At 38.0% G+C, this 21363-nt stretch overlaps 1 protein-coding gene across 5 annotated transcripts in view; it reads left to right on the forward strand.

Moving 5' to 3' along the window:
* Positions 1-20998, forward strand: part of C2H15orf39 (chromosome 2 C15orf39 homolog) — a 22701-nt gene extending 1703 nt beyond the window's left edge. Inside the window, exons 2-5 of one of the 5 annotated variants that reach the window (XM_072402247.1) lie at positions 5151-9069; positions 13677-13710; positions 16415-16483; positions 18632-18764. In XM_072402247.1, the coding sequence (XP_072258348.1) occupies positions 5151-9069; positions 13677-13710; positions 16415-16442 (3981 nt within the window). In that variant the 3' untranslated portion in view covers positions 16443-16483; positions 18632-18764. Of the gene's footprint in view, positions 1-5150; positions 9070-10157; positions 13711-16414; positions 16484-18631 lie in introns of those variants that run through there. The other 4 variants (XM_072402248.1, XM_072402249.1, XM_072402246.1 and 1 more) reach the window with 4 other exon arrangements.
* Positions 20999-21363: the final 365 nt, after the last annotated feature.

Here is a 21363-nt window from a genome sequence, read left to right on the forward strand (position 1 = left end):
GGATGTCCCCCTGTGTGCAGGCATCATGGGTGCCGGATGCCCCACTGTGTGCAGGGATCATGGGTGCCGGATGCCTCCGTGTGCCAGAGGTTAGTGGTGCCAGGTTCCTCCCTGTGTGCAGAGGTGTAGTGACAGGCACAGATTCTTGTCCATGGTTTTGAATGCGGTAAAATTTAATTGAAATCAATATTTTCTATGACTACATTCATTGCTGGCAGTCTTTGGAACTGGCCCTGAAAAGTTGAGGGCTGGTCACTTGATGGATGCTCTACTTTATTTTATCGCCTTCCTCTGTGTATCATTTATGGCATTCAAGCTGTCCCAGAATCTGAGCGATGACCAGGGGTTGCAGCGATCATCCCCAGTAGTGTCCTTCTCTTTACTTTCTCACTGTGCCACAGCTAAATGTTAGGTTTATAAGCTGTAAAATATTAAAAAACATGCAGTTAGGTTAATTGGCTTCCCCCTAAAAAACTGATCTTAGACTGAAGTAAAGACATAAGACTATAGTAAGGACATTAGATTGTGAGCCCCTTTGAGGGATAGCTAGTGACAGGACTATGGACTTTGTGCTGTGTAATACTGTATGTAGGCGCTATATAAATACTGTGCAATAATAATATTATTACTCTTGCCTGGCCAGATAAAGTTGCACGCTCTAATATTTTTTTTTATTGCATTTGACTGCTATGATTATGACACGTATTGCCTGTGTATTCAATGTCACAACATTTGTTTCTCTCCAAAGTTGCTTTGATGTTTTGCAAGATCTTGTAATGATGATGGGGAGTCAGACCATTGTAAAGTCTTCTCCAACACATCCGAACAATTAGGTTAAGGTCTGGACTTTGTGATGGCTGATCCATGTGTGATACAATTTGAGCCCAGGGAATCCTGGCTTTGTTATCTTGGAATATGCCCGAGCCATCAGGGAATTTAAAATGATGGAAAACCCTGGGCATTCAGTATTTTCAGTGAGTCAGATTTTCTGGGCAGATACAACTGCTAAACCTAGACCTGAACAACGGAAGATCATAACACTGCCCTCGCAGGCTTGGGTACTTTTATCCAGGCTGTGTATGTTGAGGGGTTTTAATTAAAGATCAGTATTATTAATGAATGTGTCTCTATAATACCAACACTTTCCATACATACAGTGCATACATGTGTTATGATTTATTAAGTCCTGATTTTGCGTTATATAATATGAGACCCTGGTACATTTATACATGAGAGACCAGCCATTCTCACCTAGGGTTTGCAGGGTTCCTTCAGATGTTGCTAGGATTTCCTCAAACTGGTTGATTGACCACCTATTTGATTACGTCTGTGTCACTTGGCAGGGTTCGTTGCATGACTATAATGATGGTTAGATGACTATAATGATGTTTTTAGTTGCCTAAAAAGTGATATTCTAGCCTCCACCATAGGGGGGCATTCTTTCCACTGGCCACCAGTTTAAGAGGCATATTTACCCACTGACCTCCAATAAATTGGTTTTATCAGGGGTTCCCTTAGTCATGAAAATTATTTCAAGGGTTTCCATTGGGGTAAAAAACTTGGAGAAAGCCTTAAGCTACGTACACACGGCAGATTTTTATCGCCCGATAATCGGCATCGGCCAAATATCGGGCGAAAATCTGCCGTGTGTACAGTCGGTGTCGTCCATCGTCTGAACGACCGACCTGCCGCATCCACGGACGATGGACGACGACCGATCCTAATGACCGATCCCCTCTCCATAGAGCAGAACGGTGCTGTATGTACAGCACCGTTCATGCATCGTGTAGTCCCTTGTCGTTGGAAAGGATCGTGAAAGATCCTTTCCAACGACAAAAATTGCAAGTGTGTACGCAGCTTTAGATTCATTTGTTGGGTTCATAACATTTGTGTTACTATGTTGCAGCTATGCTTGGTAAGCTGTTGTTAGGACACAAAAAGCAAACTGTCACAAAAAGTGACTGTAGCGCCTGTTGGCGTGTATTATTAGCAATGCTCAGATCTGCCTCTGCAAGTTTTTTTGGTATGGGGAAAATGTTCACCCTTGCCCCATCTCACACATAACCTATTGTCGGGCCTGAGTAATGTCACAAGGGCATTGGGGGGGGGGCTAGCTAAAAAACAAACAGACTTTCAGAGACGTTAGCATTTTTATAGCTGCATTTTGGGCCATAGAGATCCACCAATAAGCAGACAGAAGCATTCAAAATTTTATGGTGCACCAGCTATGCAGCTGCTGGATTGCTTTGCTTTGTATGACCTCCCTCATATCAGGTTTAAACATTTCCGAGCATGAGATTTATCATTTCCCACAAAGCAAGGCAATTTAAAACAGAGAAGATGATCTGCTGTAGTGTGTAAAACAACCTTACAAAATGGTCCTGGATAATTCACATATCTACAATAAGGTAGTGCAAGTCCCAGTGCACACAACTAGATCTGCTGCCAATTTTGTGTTTGACAGATCAGATTGATCATTTTTCTGATTGGTAAGTGGTCATGTACTAAATTCTGCCCATACAATCTCTTGTTTTGTATAGGAACTGATTGGAATTCTGAGTAGATTTGACCCAATCCTTCAAACACACAATATGACTTGCAGGTCTGTGGTCCAATTTGGTTTAGGAGACGTGGGGTAATTTTTTTTTTTTTCTCTTAAATTGTACCTTAATTTTTTTTTTTTGGGTGCAGCACCGCCCCCTTAATTTTTGAATGGGAGTGCAGAGCCTCGCGGGATACCTACGTCGCACATCTCTTGGCTGCTATTTCTGAGCATGTCAGTCATGCGCAGAAGGACCCCTTTCATCAATACGGAAACAAAATTGCCGATCTCACGCATGCGCAGTGAGTGAGGTCTTCAAGGTTTTCTTAATCTAAGTCACGTAGGAAGAATGTGGAAAAATAGAGGAGAAGATGGCAGTGCCAGGCGCTCCCTCTTCGCCGGGCTGAAGACAGATACCGGGATGACGCAGGACTCGGTGGAAGAAACCTTTTGACGGATAGACTGATCTGCAGGATTTAAGGAAGGTGTGATTTTATTGTTTTGGGTTAGTTTGGGTTTACTTCTCTTTAAGCAAGGCACCTGTATTGCATTAAAAATAGTAGAACACACTGTTCTCTCTCTACAAAAATTTGTGATCTTTCCTGCAGATGAAAATAGTATATGTTGCCTTAGGGGAAGATCTTGGCAAAGTGCCTGATTATTTCAATATTGGTGCTAGGCTGTCTTCAGTTGTTGCTGGATGCCCTCACATTTTGTATGTGTTTGCAAATATACCAAGGCAGTGGGCTCACATGTTATACTTTATGTGTATGCGGGTGTGTACAAGTGGTTTGATATCTTACGCATGCCATTAGTTATGCGTATTTGTTTTGTTTAGAGCTCAAACATTACTTACTATGTAGGCAAAGTAGGCACTTGTCTTTTATGCTAATATTTAAAGGGTAGTGTAATGCTTATTACATCAAAGTATCTGTTTTTACAAATCACCTACTTAGCACAAGGAAACATTAGTTTTTTTTGCAATGCCACTTAGCCTCAATGGTGCTCCTGTGTTGCAGTGTAATAAAATGCATAGTAATACATCCCTATGTGTTGCAGCGTGCTGTGTTGCAAAAAAGCGTATGCATCTTTTTGCTGCATACACAACACGCATGTCAACCTGCAGCTTAACACACATGCATTAACACATTCCCTACCTGTTAATGTAGCTAATTATGGAAAAATAATTTGGAAAACCAGGTATAAAACAGTACAAATACCAGCACATATATTTTCAACTGTCATATTTCTTTCCAACACTTGTCATAAAAAATTGATTTATTTTCATTGATGAAAAAGTTGTAATGCTTAGTTTTGTCTCATTCATGTCCATCAGATCAGGGTTTCTTTATTGGGGCAATCCCTCTAAGTTCAATGCTGTGATATTATTTTATAGAATATTCCACTGTGTTGGTTTTATCTTTGGTTGGTTAGGTTGGTTGGTTTGATCTTTGGAGTGTGGGGTATTCCTCTGTGATGATTTTAGATATTTCCAATAAAATATGTAATACAGTGTGTATTTCAGGCAGCTTCAATTCTTAGTATAGGTAGGCTGATGGTTCCCAGCTGTATTCTCTCCAGAATTGTTTTTAAGCTAGGTGGGAAGAAGCTGTAGGTGGGTGGTTTCCTCTGTATTGTGAACCTAACTCTTCAGTAACCACCCAAAAACAGCGGGGTGGTTACTGAAGTGCTGGGAGGTGCACCCGTCTAAAAAGGGTGAGGACACTGGTCCCCCTGGTATGTTGACTGCTAAATTGTGATTCTTGTGTAGCTTTTTAGTTGAGGCGAATATAAACGTTTTGCAGTTAATTTTCTAGAAGTCTTATATCTGTTTAGACACTTTAAATACAAAATCTCAGTAAAAAAAAACCTATAGAAAATTCTTAATAACATCACAGTGAGTTAATTTTTAGTGCATCTGTTCTCCAAAAAAATTCTCATACTGGTACCAAAGATTCACCTGTATGTGTAATATGTGTAGCTGGACATAATGGTCAGACAATTTATACAGGCAAAAAATTGTAACAAAGGTTTATGGAGTTATTGTTACAATGCTAATAAGCAAACATATAGTTTTTAACCCTATCTAAATGCATTCCATGCAGTTGTTCATTTATTTAATATATCTCTAAAGTAAGGAGTTGTTTTTAGATTGATAATAGGAAAGGATTTGAGATTTTCCTTTTATAGACTGGGATTTAAATATAATTAATTATATGGATACACCAACAGTTTGATTTATTTTTATGTCATCTACTCACTGTTTACCTTCCTAGCTCCCTTGACTGGATAAGAATTTTGTTTTGATTGTAAATTGTCATGGGATTCAACATTGACTCCTGAGGGGATCCTCCCAATGTAGACTTGTAAATATGTGCCGCTTCTTAAAACATGTGCCAGCATATTTGTCTGTGTATATGACAGCCCTGCTATGAAATGTTTTCATTTGTGGTATGTTGGAGTATAGATATCTGCATTGGCATATAGAAGATGGAAAGATTAAAATATATTTCCATTTCATATACAATATATTGTGTTATTTTAAAAACATTTTCAGTTTATCTTGCAATTTATACACCACATAATATATATATTTTTTTTTTTAAAGGATTTGTCTTTATTTACACTGGTAGCTGGACATACTGGACCAACAGTTATGTCAGGGAGGAGACATTCAGAAACCATGGACCACACAATGTACAGCAAGATATCACGGGTTGAGGGAGCACCACATCATTCCATACCTTGCACAGGAAAGACGGTCTCCAAAGATCTGCAGGCTTCCAAGAATTTCCTAACATACCCATTATCCAGCACTGAAGGCCAGCATTCCTTTAATCCCTGGTGTTCAACCACAGCATATCTGCAGTATGCAAGCAATGCCTTGAATCATCATTTGCAGTCTAGTCGGGTATCAAAGTGTCAAGGACCAGAGATGGAGAGGACAAATAATTCATCACAACTGCCAGATAATTCAAGTAGTAATTATTCAGCTCACCGGTACCCAGTGTATAATTACCATATGTCTTCATCTTATCCATATCCTCAAATTGCTGTACCCCGTCCGGTATATAGAAGTCCCAGCAGCTTTGTTGACCCAGGTTATCAGTCACGGGATTTTCAATCAATGTATCCATCTGCTGTGGAGCAGAACCCTTCCATTCGTTTTCCATACTCATCTTCGCCTTTATATTTGTCTGGAATGAAGAATCTTCCCCAAGCACATAATGGATACTATGAGATACCTAGTCCATCCTCTCTCGCCCGAAGTGTGCAAGAGCTCGGTCCTGTTCAAAGACACAGAACTGATATGAATACTACAGTGGGAAGTTCTTCATCTTGTTACCAAGAAGATGTCTTTACAGAACGCTTACACTCCTTTTCACAACATAATATGCAGCTGCTCTGTGCGGAAGGCAGTGTTTCTGTAGGAAAAACAAGAAATTCAGCCTTTAGTCCCACACAGTCTCCACAACGCTACAAATGTATCCCCTATCAGGGTAGCCCAGACACCAGAATGGGTCAAATGTATTCAAAGACTTATTATGATAGTGCCATGGACAGTTACCACCAAAGATCTGCACTCCATTCTGGCAGTGTGGATAAATCTGTGTCACCTCACAGTATAAAAAGGCCCACCAGTTATAGAAAAGCACAAAATTTGCATTCTGGTTATATAACCCCAGAGCCAAGAATGACAACTCAATTTGATGAGAGTACACAGGTTGGTCAGGCTCAGGCTGAACAAGAGCTGCAGACTGCAAGAACATCCAGGGCCAGTAGAGAGGCACAAATGTTCACAGGCCAACAGGATAAGTCTTCAGTCTTTGAGTCTGGTCCAGTGAATAGAGCTTCCTGTGTTAACTCTGAAAAGTTTGAGAAAGAACGTTTACTTGGTTCAGCCCATGTGGGCAGTGATTTGCACGAGAGAGCCTTATATGAAAAGTGTGTTTTGGACCAGAGTTCCCATGTTTCCTTTCTCCAGCAACTGCAAAACAGCAGTTCTAAGTTATTACCTGCTACCCCTGCAAAAAACATGGTTACTAATGAGCCTGGTAAAGAAGGTACAGTAACCGCAAAGTTGTCTTCATCGCATAGTTCTTTGAAAACTTTTGATGACAGGATACATTCAAATGCAATATTTGCTAACCAGACTGCTCAGAATCAAAATCAGACAGTGGATACGGTACATGCAAATTTTACAATGGGTAATTCTTCTGTTTCTTCAAGATCAAACTACTATCATCAAATGAGTAAAATAAATCAAATTTACAGTCATGAGACTGTACAAAGTCTAGGCTGTGCTACTCCCCAAGCTTCTCAAGAGGATGCAGATGGTTCAAAGTCCCCCCCAATGCCAGTGATTAATGATGTGTTTAGCCTTGCTCCATACCGTGCTTATTTAGAAGGTAAAGCACCCCATCCATTTCCAGTACATAAGGAAAGTGAAGTGGGAAATACAGTATCTTCCTGTTCTTCCTCAAAGCAGTTGTCCTCTACAAAGATGCCTGTGGAAGTTGAAAAGGGTGCTAAAGGAAATGAAAAGGAAGCTATTCCAACTATAGTTAATACTGAGTGCCATAATTCTGAAGACTCTCGGCGGAAAACTGGTGAATCTAAGAATAATATGGATTCAGAGGTTCTGGATCTTAGCGTAAAAAGATCATCTGAAGCTAGTTCCTCCACGCTGGACAATGTAAATGTCTCCCACAAAAGCCATAAGCCTTCTAAATGTTCTAATCTAGTCATTAAAAGAAACTTGCCTCAGGTCTCAGAGGATTTGTCCATTAAGAGCCAGGAAGTTTGCATGTCTCAATTCAGAAGAATATTGCCTCGAAACGAAAATGCACTTTATATGGCCCACAATACTGTAATAACATCAAGTCCTAGTATAAACCATTATCTATCACAGGCCACCGAGAGAACCCCCCAACTGGCACAAGAAGACTCCACTACTGTCAAAAGTTATATCTGCCAAAGTCAAGAAAGCTGTCCATCTCAGTCACCTGGGATCCAGGCTCCGGAGCATCAAAGTAGTTACCTGTGTCAGGCAACACAAAGTCTGACTACTGAAGATCGCACAAAACACAGCTCTCATACCAAAAAAAACCTTTGTTCACCGCCCTTAATGAACTTTTCAAATCAGGCCATCAAAAATCAGTCTGTGGAGTCTGAGAAATGCAAGTCTCAATTAACCAAATCCTTATCGCAGCAGCTTGAGGGGAACACATCTCAGGCCTTGAAGAACTTTACCCCACAAACTAGAAACAATTGCCAATCTCCGACTGCGCAGGATAAGCCAGGTCAATTAGTTAAGAACTATCAGTCTCATGCCGGTAAGCTCCTAGCCTTTAAGGCAGCTGAGACACAGCCCCACAATCCTCAGGAGTTCAACACTTCTCACACCCCAGAGACTCCCCAATTCCAACAGAACTGTTCTTCCCAAACTACCGAGACACGCTACAATTATTACAATTCCAAGGAAACCTCTTTTTGTTCAACACAGTCTGAAAATCTCCCAGTCTTTGTTAATACAATTAACCCCCCCACCACCTTTCTTCCCCAAGCAATTTTTTATTCTTCCCCAGCTGCTATCTTCTGCCCTAAAAATCTTAACCTGCCTTCACACCAACATCAAAATAAGTCCACTGAGCCAACTGAAAGAAGAACTAGAAAGTCTGTTGATTCATGCCGTTCAGAGACTTCACTTTCAGGATCAGAAACTGAGGGCAGTGGCTTCAACAGTTCAAAAGCATTCATGATTAGAAAGTACAAAATGAGAAAATTTTCCACTTCTGGCTCAGAAATCCAGGAAGCAAATAATAACTCCACTTCTCATGCCTTGTCCAGACCATTACTTCGACCATCTGATACAGCACAGTCGTTACCTCCTAGTGCTCCAGAATCATCTCCAACGCTTGGGGAAGCTAATGTGTCTTTGGCAAGTGCTGATGAGATTGCACCTATTGGATCTGAGAAACAGTTTTCCGAACTTCATCGGATGGTTCGTACAGCTGTCACCAATTCAGTAGCAAGATCTCCATCTAATTTGCTCGAGGACTGGCTAGAGAAAACCAAAGATGAAGAGAGAAACAAGACTCAAGCAAAAGCTAAATCTGGTTCTAGGCCAAATGACCCATTGCCAGAGACACCTAGCTGTGACATATGGCAAGATTTTGATGGGGTTCGTTTATGTCTTTATAAGCTGCTGTCTCAGTTGGAGACTTTTATGTTTACTCGGAGATGCCCTTTCCCACATGTAATACGGGCTGGTGCAATTTTTATTCCAATTTACCTTGTAAAAGAAGTTTTGTTTCCAGAACTAGGCACGACTGTAGATCGTGTTTTGCAGAAACACAAAGTAGAACTTCGTCCCACTACCCTGTCTGAAGAAAAACTCCTGAGAGAGACTCAACTGAAAGACTGTCCATCTCGCATGCTAAAATTGCTGGCCCTTAAACAGTTGCCCGATGTTTATCCAGACCTGTTACACCTATTTTGTGAACATATCATTCAGAATCATCTTGGTGAGTATGCATTTTTTTTCCCTTGAATTGCTGACATGGGAATTTATGTAACACCCACATTAACAAAGCATAGATATCTAAAATTAATTGATTATTCTGTAATGTAGAATGCTTGTCTCTAAGCAGAAATTTGCTAAACAAGAAAAACTATTTCCCTAGTTGTTGAACTTGATGGACTTTTTATTGTGTTTTTTTTCAACCTGACTATGTATTATTTTACAATTAATTGATTTTCTGGATCAGACATGCAGAATCTTTTTACTGCTCAGGACTGCCATGTGAATGTCAATGGGAGGTATTCTGTATTTGTCAATGCCTAAGCCATTGGTGATGCTAAGAGTAGTGACTATAATTTGCTTTGACTGTTGCTCTTCAAGGCAAAAGCACCCTGTATGCAGTAAAGATATGTTTTTTTTTTTAAATACATTTTTCTTGAGTTCTTCTTTAAAGGTGACATTACCAGGTATCTTATGGATTATAATTAAATAATAAAAAAAAACAGATAATGTTTTTTTGTTATATGATTAGCCTCTATGGCACTAATTTAGATTACCTCCATCCAAACATGTTTGATGTCAGTGGGACAGAAGCCCAGTTTTGCTAGGCATAATCAGTGTAGCCAAGAAGTGGGGTAGAATATGCAATCAATCTCAAAGGTAATGGACACAAGCTAACCCTAAGATAAAAAATATCCAACGCCAAAGCACATGTTTTTTTTCAGTTTTAGATAAAGAACAGAAAAGTTTAAAAGCACTGTCAGTTTTTGTTTTCCTTCTGTGTCCCAATTGTGGAACTTTCCTTCCCATCTTCTCCCACAGATGCCACAGGACATGTAAGAAATCATTTCTTATACAGTTGTTCTGCAATATACGTCCCGATTCGGAGACTTTTGCCTCTCCATGTTTTAGTGAGAACTTCACACTAGGACAAAGAGAATGATTCTCCCCTGCAAGGACACAGACAGCAATAAAAACCTGCCAGTGTTCCCTTCTCTAAAAACCCAACAGATTCAGATACATTTCAATACTTACATTGGGAATTATGTTAGTAAAGGTACCTAGATTTTATTTGTTCTGTTTTTTTTTAAGCTTAGAAGTATGTGTGCGGATGGCTTCTTCTCTAGTCGTCTGGTATGGTGCAACACAGAGAAAAAACTAGTAGGCAGAACCCGATGGCTACTTGGCTCTGGAAACCACCAAATCTGCTGATACCTACCTATGGTCTGGGATTTCTTAAAATGTTGAGACTAATTGTTTTGCAGTTCAAAATACAAACTGTGAGGGCTGTTACTATTAAAAAAAAAACTGGAGGACAGCTGTGATTTTTTTTTTTCCTGCACCTGTTGTTGGGGTTTACACTTTAGGGTAACCAGTTTGTTAGAATACTCATGCAGCTTGAATAGTAAAAAGTATAAGAAATTGTGGCAGTAGTTATTTTTCTTTATCTTTATTTATCTATACCTTGTAAATATAAAAGATAAGCACTTTAAATTTGTGTTGACTAACATGCCAAGAATGTAAAAAATGGCCATAAATGCAAATAGCACATGCCAGTATACTACCAGGAACTGTGCAGAGCAGAGGGGATATACAACATGCTGTGGTTTCAGGGTGGCCTTAGCCAAACATTTTAAGTTTGTTTGCCATTCCCTTGCAGCTGTTACAATTGTCCAATTTTCTATAGGAAACGGGAAAGGCTTTCACTGCTCACACTAATGGGTAACAGCCACATGCTGGTGGTTGTTACATGAACAGACACATTGTTACAAAATTATATTCAGGAGGCTCAACAGAAACACTGTTGTAATGCAGCTTTTTTGTCATTTTTAATGCATTATAGATTGAAAACAAAACCCACATTTGAAATGACCATAAGTTGGCATTTGTTTCACTTTGCAAGCATCAAATGAACTTTAATAAAAGAGTAGCTGGGGTTTCTGACTTTCTGTAAAATGTATCTGGCTGTCATCCTGATCCTGGGTTTCTAATCTTGAACCTCCCAATGACATCCAGATAACTAGCCTTTTTAAAAAAGAAAGTTGTGATGGCACATCTATACTTTCTGAACAGTGCCCTTAGTAATGGAGCATGCTACTTCATACTAATTTTTTGAAAATATTTATTATATTATTATTATATATAATAAACTTGATGATGTGATTATAAAAAAAAGTAAACAGTGTTTTGACCTTTTGCCACAATTTGGCTGAAACCCCAGCCTTGTTGCTTATACTTTTCTATTACCATATATTGCTTGGCTGTTCTGGAAGCAATTCAAACTTAGTATCTAAAACAAGCGGCCTATATTAGTTTGTCATACCTTTTGCCAAGTGATGAATGCCAATGAATAAATATTTATGTTCCAGTACCTCTGCCAGCTTAATAGGTCCTATATCTCCGGTGAAAAAAGCATAGTACAGTGCAGTGATCTTAACAAGTGGAGAAATAGGACTCGCCCTTCTTGGTTCTCTTCACATATTGTCATTGAGTTTGATAACTTCTTCTCTGTACTTTAAGATGCAGTAACTTTGCTGATCACAAAGTATAGAAAAAAATCACTTACTTAAAAAAGACTTTTTGGTATGTTCCTCGGTTCCAACTGTTTTATTACATGTGTGGAGTACTATGAATCTTTTAAAAAGAGATATATGTTTTGATTGTGTTTGTTTGCCAGAACTATGAAGTGATTTTGCAATCTTTAAACCTGCTATAGCGGGTGATTTATACTGTAACACATTCTACCACTGGCTTGACACCCTTGCAATAATATGATTCTAGGACTGAAACCCCACTACTAGGGATGGTCAATGAGATGCAGTTTTCTGCAAATCACACTAACTTAAAAACTCAGCCAATTAAACTGTGCATCCTGTGGAGTTAGGCTACGTACACGTGTAATTGTTGCAAAGGATCTTTCACAATCCTTTCCAATTACAAACGAATGCACGATGCATGAACGAGCGCTGTACATACAGCACCGTTCTGCTCCTTGGAGGGTGGAGAATGACGGAGCAGCACCCCGCTGCGCTCTCTCCCCTTCACTTTCATTACGATTCTCGTCCATGGATCTACCCGGAGGGTCACTCAGGCGACAAGCGCTGTATACACATGCCAGATTCCTGTCGATATCAGCCCTGAGCTGATTATCGTATGAGAACCAATTCAGGTGTGTATGTAGCCTTAGTTTCATGTTAGAGCAATCTGCATAAAATGTGCACATAATTTGCCATAAAGTTGAATTTTCTGCATCTCATTGTCTCATGTCTACCCACTATTCTCACCTTTCTAATAATACTACTTGTTATAAGCATCCATCTAATATTATTAGGCCAGCCACAAGCTGTAGAGCATGTTACTGAGCAGTACTTTTTAAGCTGTATACTCTTCATGTTCTTAATTGTGGTCACCCGCTCCTGAGTAATGGCTGAGACTGGTCAATATGGAATCAGAAGAATCGCTTGGTCTCTCTTATATGCGGTCTCATATTCTGCATGCTAGTTCCAGGGTAGCAACTTTGTTTCATTGCCTTTGAACTGGTACATGGTATGAGTCAAGTAAAATTTCCATCTATCAGGGCAAGTCTGCACAGGTGTTGCTTTAGTGACTACCTAAGGCAAATTTCAATTATAGGTAGATATAGAACATCAGTAGAAACTCCCAAATAAAAAAAACACAATTAATTAATAAATTCAATGAAATGTCCTTGGTATGAATGTAAACTTATTGAAATCCACAGATTCAAAATTTTCCTTCATTAGAATAATTCCTTAAAGCAATTTTGTAAATAAAATGGATAATGTTTGGCACCGTTTAAAGAAACCTATGTGTTTGTGCATAAAGTGCATGTGAATTGTAATAAGCACATCTTCTTTTCCTAAAGTGGATCTAAACTAAAATTTTTACCTTGCTTAAAAGAGTAGACAAGAGTAGAAGTGCAGAGCCTCTTAGGATGCATACGTTGCGCATCCCAGCAGGCTTCTGGCTGCTCCTTCTGTGAATGCCCAATCTCGGGCATGTGCAGAAGAAGATTTTTGTTCAGTGGGAAAAAGAAAAAGCCCATCTTGCGCATGCGTAGTGAGATCTGCTCTCTTTTTATAACATCTTGCAGCAGGCTACATCACCTGATCTTGTGCCTGCGCAGTTTAAGATCGGGTGACGTAGGCAGAAGGCAGAGGAAGGGAAAAGAAGATGGCAGCACCAGGAAGAAGGAGGATTCCAGGACAAAATGGAACTGGATACCGAAAACCTCCGTGGAGATTGACGGATCTGTGAAAGTAAAGGTTTTTTTTATATAGTTCCGCTTCAGGCATATATGACTGATTGATTGATTTATTATCTTCTTTTTTTGTGGATGGAACCTACTTAAACTACTTAAACTAACCTTATGCCTTACTTTCCCCATCACAAAATTTGCTGGGCTGAGTTTTGGAATACCTACATAAATCATTACAGGTCCTTCGCAGACAAATGGTGCTTGGTGGTTCTTTACCAGGGTTACACACCTCCTGTGTTAGCTAATAGATGACAAGTTAACAATTTATCATTATACTCTTTATTATCTGGCACCTTTTTTTGTGGGCTCTCATTTACATTCTTTGTATTTTTCAGGTTCCCGTACACAGTCTGGGCTGCATACACACAAGTACGTATGTGATCTTTGCTAATCACATGACCCAGGGGTGTTCTACAGTGTGTGTGTGTATGTATGTTTGCATGCGTACCTGTGTGTATGCATCAATATGTTTGCTTCCCACATGTGCATGAATGATGCTACATGAATGCTTTTTTTATTAACTATTAGCATTGATGTTCATCCATAATACAGGTAGTCCCCAGGTTACATACGAGATAGGGACTGTAGGTTTGTTCTTAAGTTGAATTTGTAAGTTGGAACAGGTACATTATTTTAATAAATGCAATTAGGACAGATGTTTATCTCAACCTATTAGACAGCATGGTGCCAGCAGAGAAGCCCAGTTTGTATCTAGGAGTTGTCCATATGCTGGTTCATTGAAACCCAATGCTGCGGTTCAAGTGACCAAGCTGCTGGCTTGATGCCAGGCAGGGAGAGGTGCACTGGATCACTTAATCCCGAGGCAGGACTGAACCTAGTCTAAGACATGGTTGTTTCAAGCTACTTAGTACTTTATCTGCTGTATTAAGTAGGCCCTTAATTCTTAAATATTTGAATTCAGGTTACATAGTAAGCGTTTGACCAGCTATCAGTTGTGCCCTTACCACTCAGTGTCTACACTGGAGACCTGAAACATTGGCCACTCTAAATATGCAAATATTATTTGGAGTAATAGATAGTGGTTGATCAGACCTTTTCAACCTCTCAACCCTTCTATTTAGTCATTACTATAATGGGTTGGTTTAATAATGAATTTGGGAGGTAATGTAAGAGAGGACCAGCTAGCTATAGGAGGTTCGGCTTCAAACATACTTTACATTGAAAATTTTCCCAGGGGGCTTCTCAATCCTTTTGTAGATTTACAGAATTGTTTGTAAGGTAAATATTGGTTCAAATCTGCCAAATATTTTTAAGGGATACATTTAAAATATTCCCTCCTTGGAACAAAAAAAGGCAGCTGCCTAAAAATTAAACAGTTCTTATTATACAGACCATATATGTAGATCTGAAAGGTTCAGTCTGTGCAAAACTAAATGTTTACCTTTGTGGTAAAATAACATATAGACTTCTTAGTTTGACTATACAAAGCCCTTAATCTGGGATAATATAAATGCACACCACATTTAAAATAAATTATCTGTGTTAGCCACCCTTGTAGCTAATAACTGATATTATACAGTACTGTATAAAAAAACTATCTACACTGTTGAACTATTGTATATTTGCATGGTGAATTTAAACAAGAAGGGGGGAAAAAGGTTTCTTGTATTATGTTGCTTGACAAACACTCGGTATCAGTACACAGTGGGGTTCCATAAAACCTGCAGAGGTAAAAATACTCTAATTTTGAAACCATTAATGGCTTTTTCTTCTCTATCAGAGAATATTCTTTCTGTTAGACATATTACAACTGATTAGTCCAATTGATTTTCTTGGTTGTCTGTCCCAGAAGCTGGCAAACATGATACCAGCCCTTCCCATTCTTATAGGTAGGGATAAGGTGGACTAAAGAACCATTCAAACTTTTTTTTAGATCAATGATAGGATCAGAAATGGAAATCGTCCATATAATAAAATAGGCACTAAGGGTTTTTTTGCATGCTGAAACATCTAGAGAATACTATTTCCAGAAGGAACAAAATAGAAAAAAGGTCCCAAGTGAGTTCCCTTGAATATAGTGGTTTACATGCAGGTAAATACTTGATTTGATTAGAAAGGTTTTGCATGTTGATATTCACATACTGAAGGTTAATGTGGTTCCTGTTAGGGATTAAACCACTGAAAAAGATTTGTTGTGGGGAATATTTCTATCTCCGTGCAGATTTGCTCCATGGTCGCACTCCATGCCCTGGTTCCAATGATTTGAGCCTCAATAAGTTAATAAGTGTATGAGACTTCGTAACCTTCCAGACTATGACATAGGGATAGTAGAGGCGCTCACGTGAAAAAAAATAAAAGAAATAGTCAGGAACTGTAATTAATAATACAAATCATATCTGAGCTGCAAAAATTATTAGCTTTTACTATTGTATAATAAGAACTGCTAACCCTATTATATTGTATAGTTGTGTATTGTATAGTGTTACTAGACATACAAGCTGTAATATGTCTGCTTAGTAAAGAAAACCACCCTACATCTGCATACCAAGAGATGTTAATATATTGGTCATCTTATAAGACCTCTGTAAGATTTTGCAAATGTTTATCTAATATCTCTATAGCAGAGTTTTTTTTAACTCATATCCAAGTGCCATCATTGCAGACATTTGTAAGAAGAATGCTGTTTTAAAAGCATGGGCAAAGGAATAGTGCAGTCAAAGCTAAGTACATAAAAAACATAAAATTTGAAATAAAGAATATTATAAAAAAAAGAAACATGTACAATATAACTGAAAAACGAAGAAAATTAGCTTAAATAGGAGCTACTTGTGCAAAACAAAGTAAGGCAGCAAATGGTGTAGAGAGAGAGAAGTCATAAAAGCAGCAAAACAGTATTGTAAGTAGCAAGGCATGAAAAGGTAAGTAACAATGCAAAGCACAGTACAGAGAGCCGGATATTACATTGAGAAAGTAGTGCTCAAAAAAAAACCAAAAAAAAAACCAAAGTGTCAAATTTGGAATGAGTCACTGTCACCTTTTGGTGCAAAAAAAATTGTGAATGTAAATACTTTAATACCAAGTGACCTAACTAATTTTAACTTTTTTTTTTTAGAAAAAATGCACACTTGTTTAGACAATGAACATTAAGACAACTGCTTACCAAGCAAAGCAGAGTAACCAAGTAATAATTATGTGTGTGTGTGCGCGCGTCTGTGTGTGTCAAAATGTATGTATGATGGTTACCAGCATATTGTGAGCAGCATTGCAAGTTAATGGCAAAGCTTTTACACATTAACAGCTTTTAAATGGAATGCAATCTTAGAAATAGTTAATTGTAGAGCTCCATCATTTCCAGTATTTATTATATTATTATTATATTATTATTATTATATTATTTATTTATTTATTTTTATTCCATGGGTGCAGTAGATATCCAATTCACATGCCAATATTTTTTTTGTCACTTGACAAATTTCTGCCAACCAAAACCACTCAAGGAGATGATCATTAAAAGTTAAAATTCATAGGGCATACTTGTAAATGTATTTTCTATGTAAAGGATTTCCTCCTTAATGTTTTAGAATGAGCCTCCATTGTGAGGATCAAGTACATGAACTATAAAGGTAACTTTGCCCTTAACCTAAGAAACTCCATGCTGATTTATAAAAAATGTAATAAGCAGATTAAAGCAGCTCTTGTTTTTCTTTGACTGATTTATTTCTCATCTTCTTACTTTACATTCTCTTAAAAATATAGACAGCAGTTAGTTTCCTAAACTGTAAATATGTGTTCATTGTTTTATACTATGGGCCTGATTTCTTTAAAGTTCCCCAAGACTGGTAAAACATAGACTAGCATGGGAGAACCTGGGTGATCCAGCAAACCTTGAATGTATTTCCTAAAAATGATTTGCTATTGGTTGGCAAATGGACCAGATGCATACCAATTTTGCTCAATCTCCCATGTTCACCCATGATAGTCTATCTTCACCTGTCTTGGAGAGCTTTAATAAATCAATTTCAAACAGGTCAAAGGCAGATAGGATGAACAGCTCAAATGATCTGCATTCAATTCTAAATTATTTTACAATAGTCTTAAACTGTTATCACAAAGCAAGCTGTATGGACAGCCCAAAGCCAGTGGGCACTGGTCCTAAAATCAGGTTCTGGGATTATCTGAATTAGGCAATTGAATATTATCACGGAGATCCTCCCTTTACACCATTGTGCCTGCTCCTTTTATCAGTACCAGGGGAGCTGAATGTGGTAAACCTAGCATTGGACCATACTAGAGAGCAAGTTTCTGTTCATGTTAATAGTTTGGCTGTCTATTGCTGCCCTATATTTTTTAGAGAGTGGATTTTTGAAAGAAGAACTCTGTGATGATTATTTTTGTTTTTAATGGGCACTTGTGTTTCAATTCCAAATGTTACCATTATATAATTGTTTTTTTTTTTTTTTTTTTTGCAAATTGGAGGTCTGCTAATTTTTCAGTAGTTCATCTCCTAAGAACTAACAAAATGTGTTGACCTTTAAAAGACTTACAGCAGTTCTTCTTTACATTTTTAGTAACATTAGTCTTTAACTGCTTCCTCTTTTCTGCTTTTCTAAAATAGCATTGTAGCAGGCTGTTAAAGGGGAAGCATTTATAAGTAGGATGAGTTGGGAGTTTTTTTTTATGATTGGCTATGTGGCAACATATTACAAATGTTTTCTTTTTGTAGAAGCAGTTCAAATGTAGGTTGGATGAAAAAAACTGCTGTGTTCACAGTTATGTTAACGTCTGATTTGAAGCAATATAGCTTTAGGTGTACTTTGTAGCATATCACTACTCTTCATACTAGACTACTTGCAGTACCCATTCCTATCTATAAATCTATGATGGGGAAAAAAAAAATTCTGAACAGGTCAGTAAGGGATTGTTCAAACTTGAGGCGTCCACATCAGTGCCAATTGAGCTCCTGGTGGCTGGCACCCAACAGTTTGACTGCCTTCACCTCTTTGCTGGTTCTAAATGAGGAGCAGGGGTACCAACCACTCACTGCCACAACCTAATAATTTTCCATGGGTGGTTGCAGTTAAGACCCTACAGTTAGTGTCTCAATTGCACCCACAGTTCAGGGGTGTGTAACTGCACTGCAAACTCGGCACCAGTGTGAACTAGATGGTTTTGAATATTATACGGTGCTTGTTAAATATATCCACAATTTTGCAATAAAAAAAGGATGCTTCCCCTTTAATTATTGCTTAACATATTTCTGCTTCTTACAGTTTTTCATTGTACAGTTTTTATATTTTTAATAACTTGTGTTGTATAATTTTTTTAACAGGTAATTGTTCAGAAAAAGACCTTCAAAAATCAGAAAGCCAGGAACCAATTTCATCAAAGGACTCAGGGACTGCTTTACCTAGAAAAGCCAAGGTCTCCCTGACAAAGAGGCTACAGCGAGTCTGTAAGTCCTCAGGAAGCCATGTGTATAAGGCTTTACAATTGAGGGGTACAGGGAAGCTACAGACAAGAAAAGGGTGCCGTAAAGAAAACTACAGAAACCGAACACTAATCACATACAAGCGGAGAAGAAGAGTTTGGTCCAAATTTTGCAAAAGTAATGGATTCCCAGATTTAGTGGGGAAGCGTGTTCTGCATTTGTTTGATGATGGTGAGCGTGAAACTTGGTTTCCAGGTAGAGTCATACGCGTGCATCGTCGTTTCCGCAAGCTACGAGACACACAGTATGAGGTGTGGTATGATTCTGAACCTGGCACTCGCTATTTCTTAGAACTACTACAGGACTATGAAAAAGGATGGCTAAAGCTTGACTGTTAATTACCATAACCAATCACACCAGGCAGGCCTGGAGCACAGTGATTGGCTTGAACTGTTCTGTTTTAAAGTTTCTTATTTGTTTCGAAGGGTTTTCGTTTTTTCAATTTTTTTTTATAAATGTTTATCTGAACTTGTTTTTATCCAGGTATCCTGGTATTGGCATTGTATTGTGATAGTAAATGTTGGAGAACAAGTTTCTTTTTTATTTAAAGAAAGTGCCTTAAGGATTTAATGTATTTGTGTATGTATTATTTTAAGTTATTTTATGTGTAATGCTGAAAAAGTGAATAATGCCAGCAAGTTTTTCTTAAAGGCCTTCTGTATTGTTAAATACTGCTGGCACACTGGGTAGACCTGGACTGCTTTTTTTTTTTTTTTTTTTTTTTAAGTATGAAACAGATTTTTTTAGATGCACAAAAGCTTGTTATCCCAACTCAGCCTGTATGCTCCAATAAGTGCCTTCCCATATGAGTGCCCTTCGATCCAAGCAGTGGCTGCCTTTGGGTGGTCACTATTTTATATGAGCCAGACTAAAGCAGATCACACCCGTTAAGCTTGCTTACAAATTGTTTTACTGATGGAGCAGAGTGGCAGACAATGGTGGCTGGTAGCTATGTATTTTACCTGTAAACACAGTCTAGTTCTGCCTGATGCATGAATAGTGGCTTTCAAGTACTTTTTTTGTTGCATATATTCTTGTTTAAGGGGATATTTTATAGGTAAAAAAAAATGCAAAGTCTGCTTTTGCTGACCTAGGCCTCCACAATTCTGAAATCTTCAATAAAAGTAGTCAAAAAACATAACTGTAAAGTTAGAATTCTCCTTTATTCTAGTTTTCTGTATTGCTGGGTGTGACTTCACTATCCTAGGCTAGGCTGCAGTGCCTAGGTGAGGATGACATTAGTCGTGTGGAAAGCAGAACAGGAAAAGAAATTTCCTGCTTGTTTTTTTTGAATGCTATCCTGTCCTAAACAAGTTATTCTGAGGACTGGGTAAGGCAAATATAATTCTACCCACACCATAGATTATTTGAGATTTTAAGAGGTCTGGTCAGCATTAGCCTACCATTTTTTTTTAGCATTTTATTTATTTTTTTACCCATTAGGCAAATGCTTATTGCATTTTCTTTACAGTTTAAAGTACAGTTTAAATTGTATCCCTTGAATGCTTAGGAACATGCAGTACTACTCCTCTCCTTTTTATAGAAATACACATAATGATTACAGTGTTAGGGTTTCTGACCTTGTGCTGAGATCTCTCATGTGTAATAATGGTAAGTTTCCTGTAGCGTTGGTTCAGAGCTAGTCTCAGTATCTCAGTAAAAACCCCTTTATTTACAGTGTTGGACCAATTCAGTTTCTACCTTTTACTTTTACACGACACTGTTTACTTGATTTTATCTTTAGTTTAGTTTACTATTTTGCTGGCATTGTTCACTTCCTTATCTTTAACTATATTATATAGGGATTTGACCGCTTGTCCACTGTTTATTTGTGGTACAGCTGCTTTTCCTTATTCCGTGGACTACAGTCTTAATGTTTTCTATCAAAATAGATAGATATTTTTTTAAATATGAGTCCTGTTTTTTATTGGTAGAATTTTTACATTTGCACTTAATATGTCGGCATTAAGTTAAAATACTGTGTACACAATAAAAAGGGTGATGGATCTCATCTGATTAGCCAGTGATATTCATAAAACACCTTGGATAACTTTTTTAATATTATTATAATTATTTGTACCTGTTACTCCAAGATAAGAACAAGACTGTGTGCAATGGATGTGCTTTTAAACTGTTCTATACTGTGCATACTTTAGGCAATGTTGAGATACCTAAACTAAACCATTAAATTCAATATTGGTGTTTGGAGACTTTAGTTATTTTTTTATTATGGTGTTATTTTAATTCCAATATATCTATTCTAAAACAAGATCTAAAGTAATTCTATAAAACTGTTTTTTATGTAAAGGCATATAGAGCATTCCCTCCTAAAAGATACCCACATATCATTTGTCTCCTAGATCAAATAGAAAAGGTGTTTATTCTTCAGTTTTTGCGTGTGGATGTTTGAAATGTGATAGTGAGAAACAAAATTTGGAACTGCAGTGCACGTGACTCCATCTTTACTGTGCACATGACTGCATTCCATTGACTACCACATATTGCAGGGGGAGGTAAAATCCCCATAATGGGGTTACCACCAGAAATAACAAACATGGCTAAATGGTAATTTT

The sequence above is a fragment of the Pyxicephalus adspersus genome, chromosome 2, assembly GCF_032062135.1.
Source record: "Pyxicephalus adspersus chromosome 2, UCB_Pads_2.0, whole genome shotgun sequence".
NCBI lineage: Eukaryota > Metazoa > Chordata > Amphibia > Anura > Pyxicephalidae > Pyxicephalus > Pyxicephalus adspersus.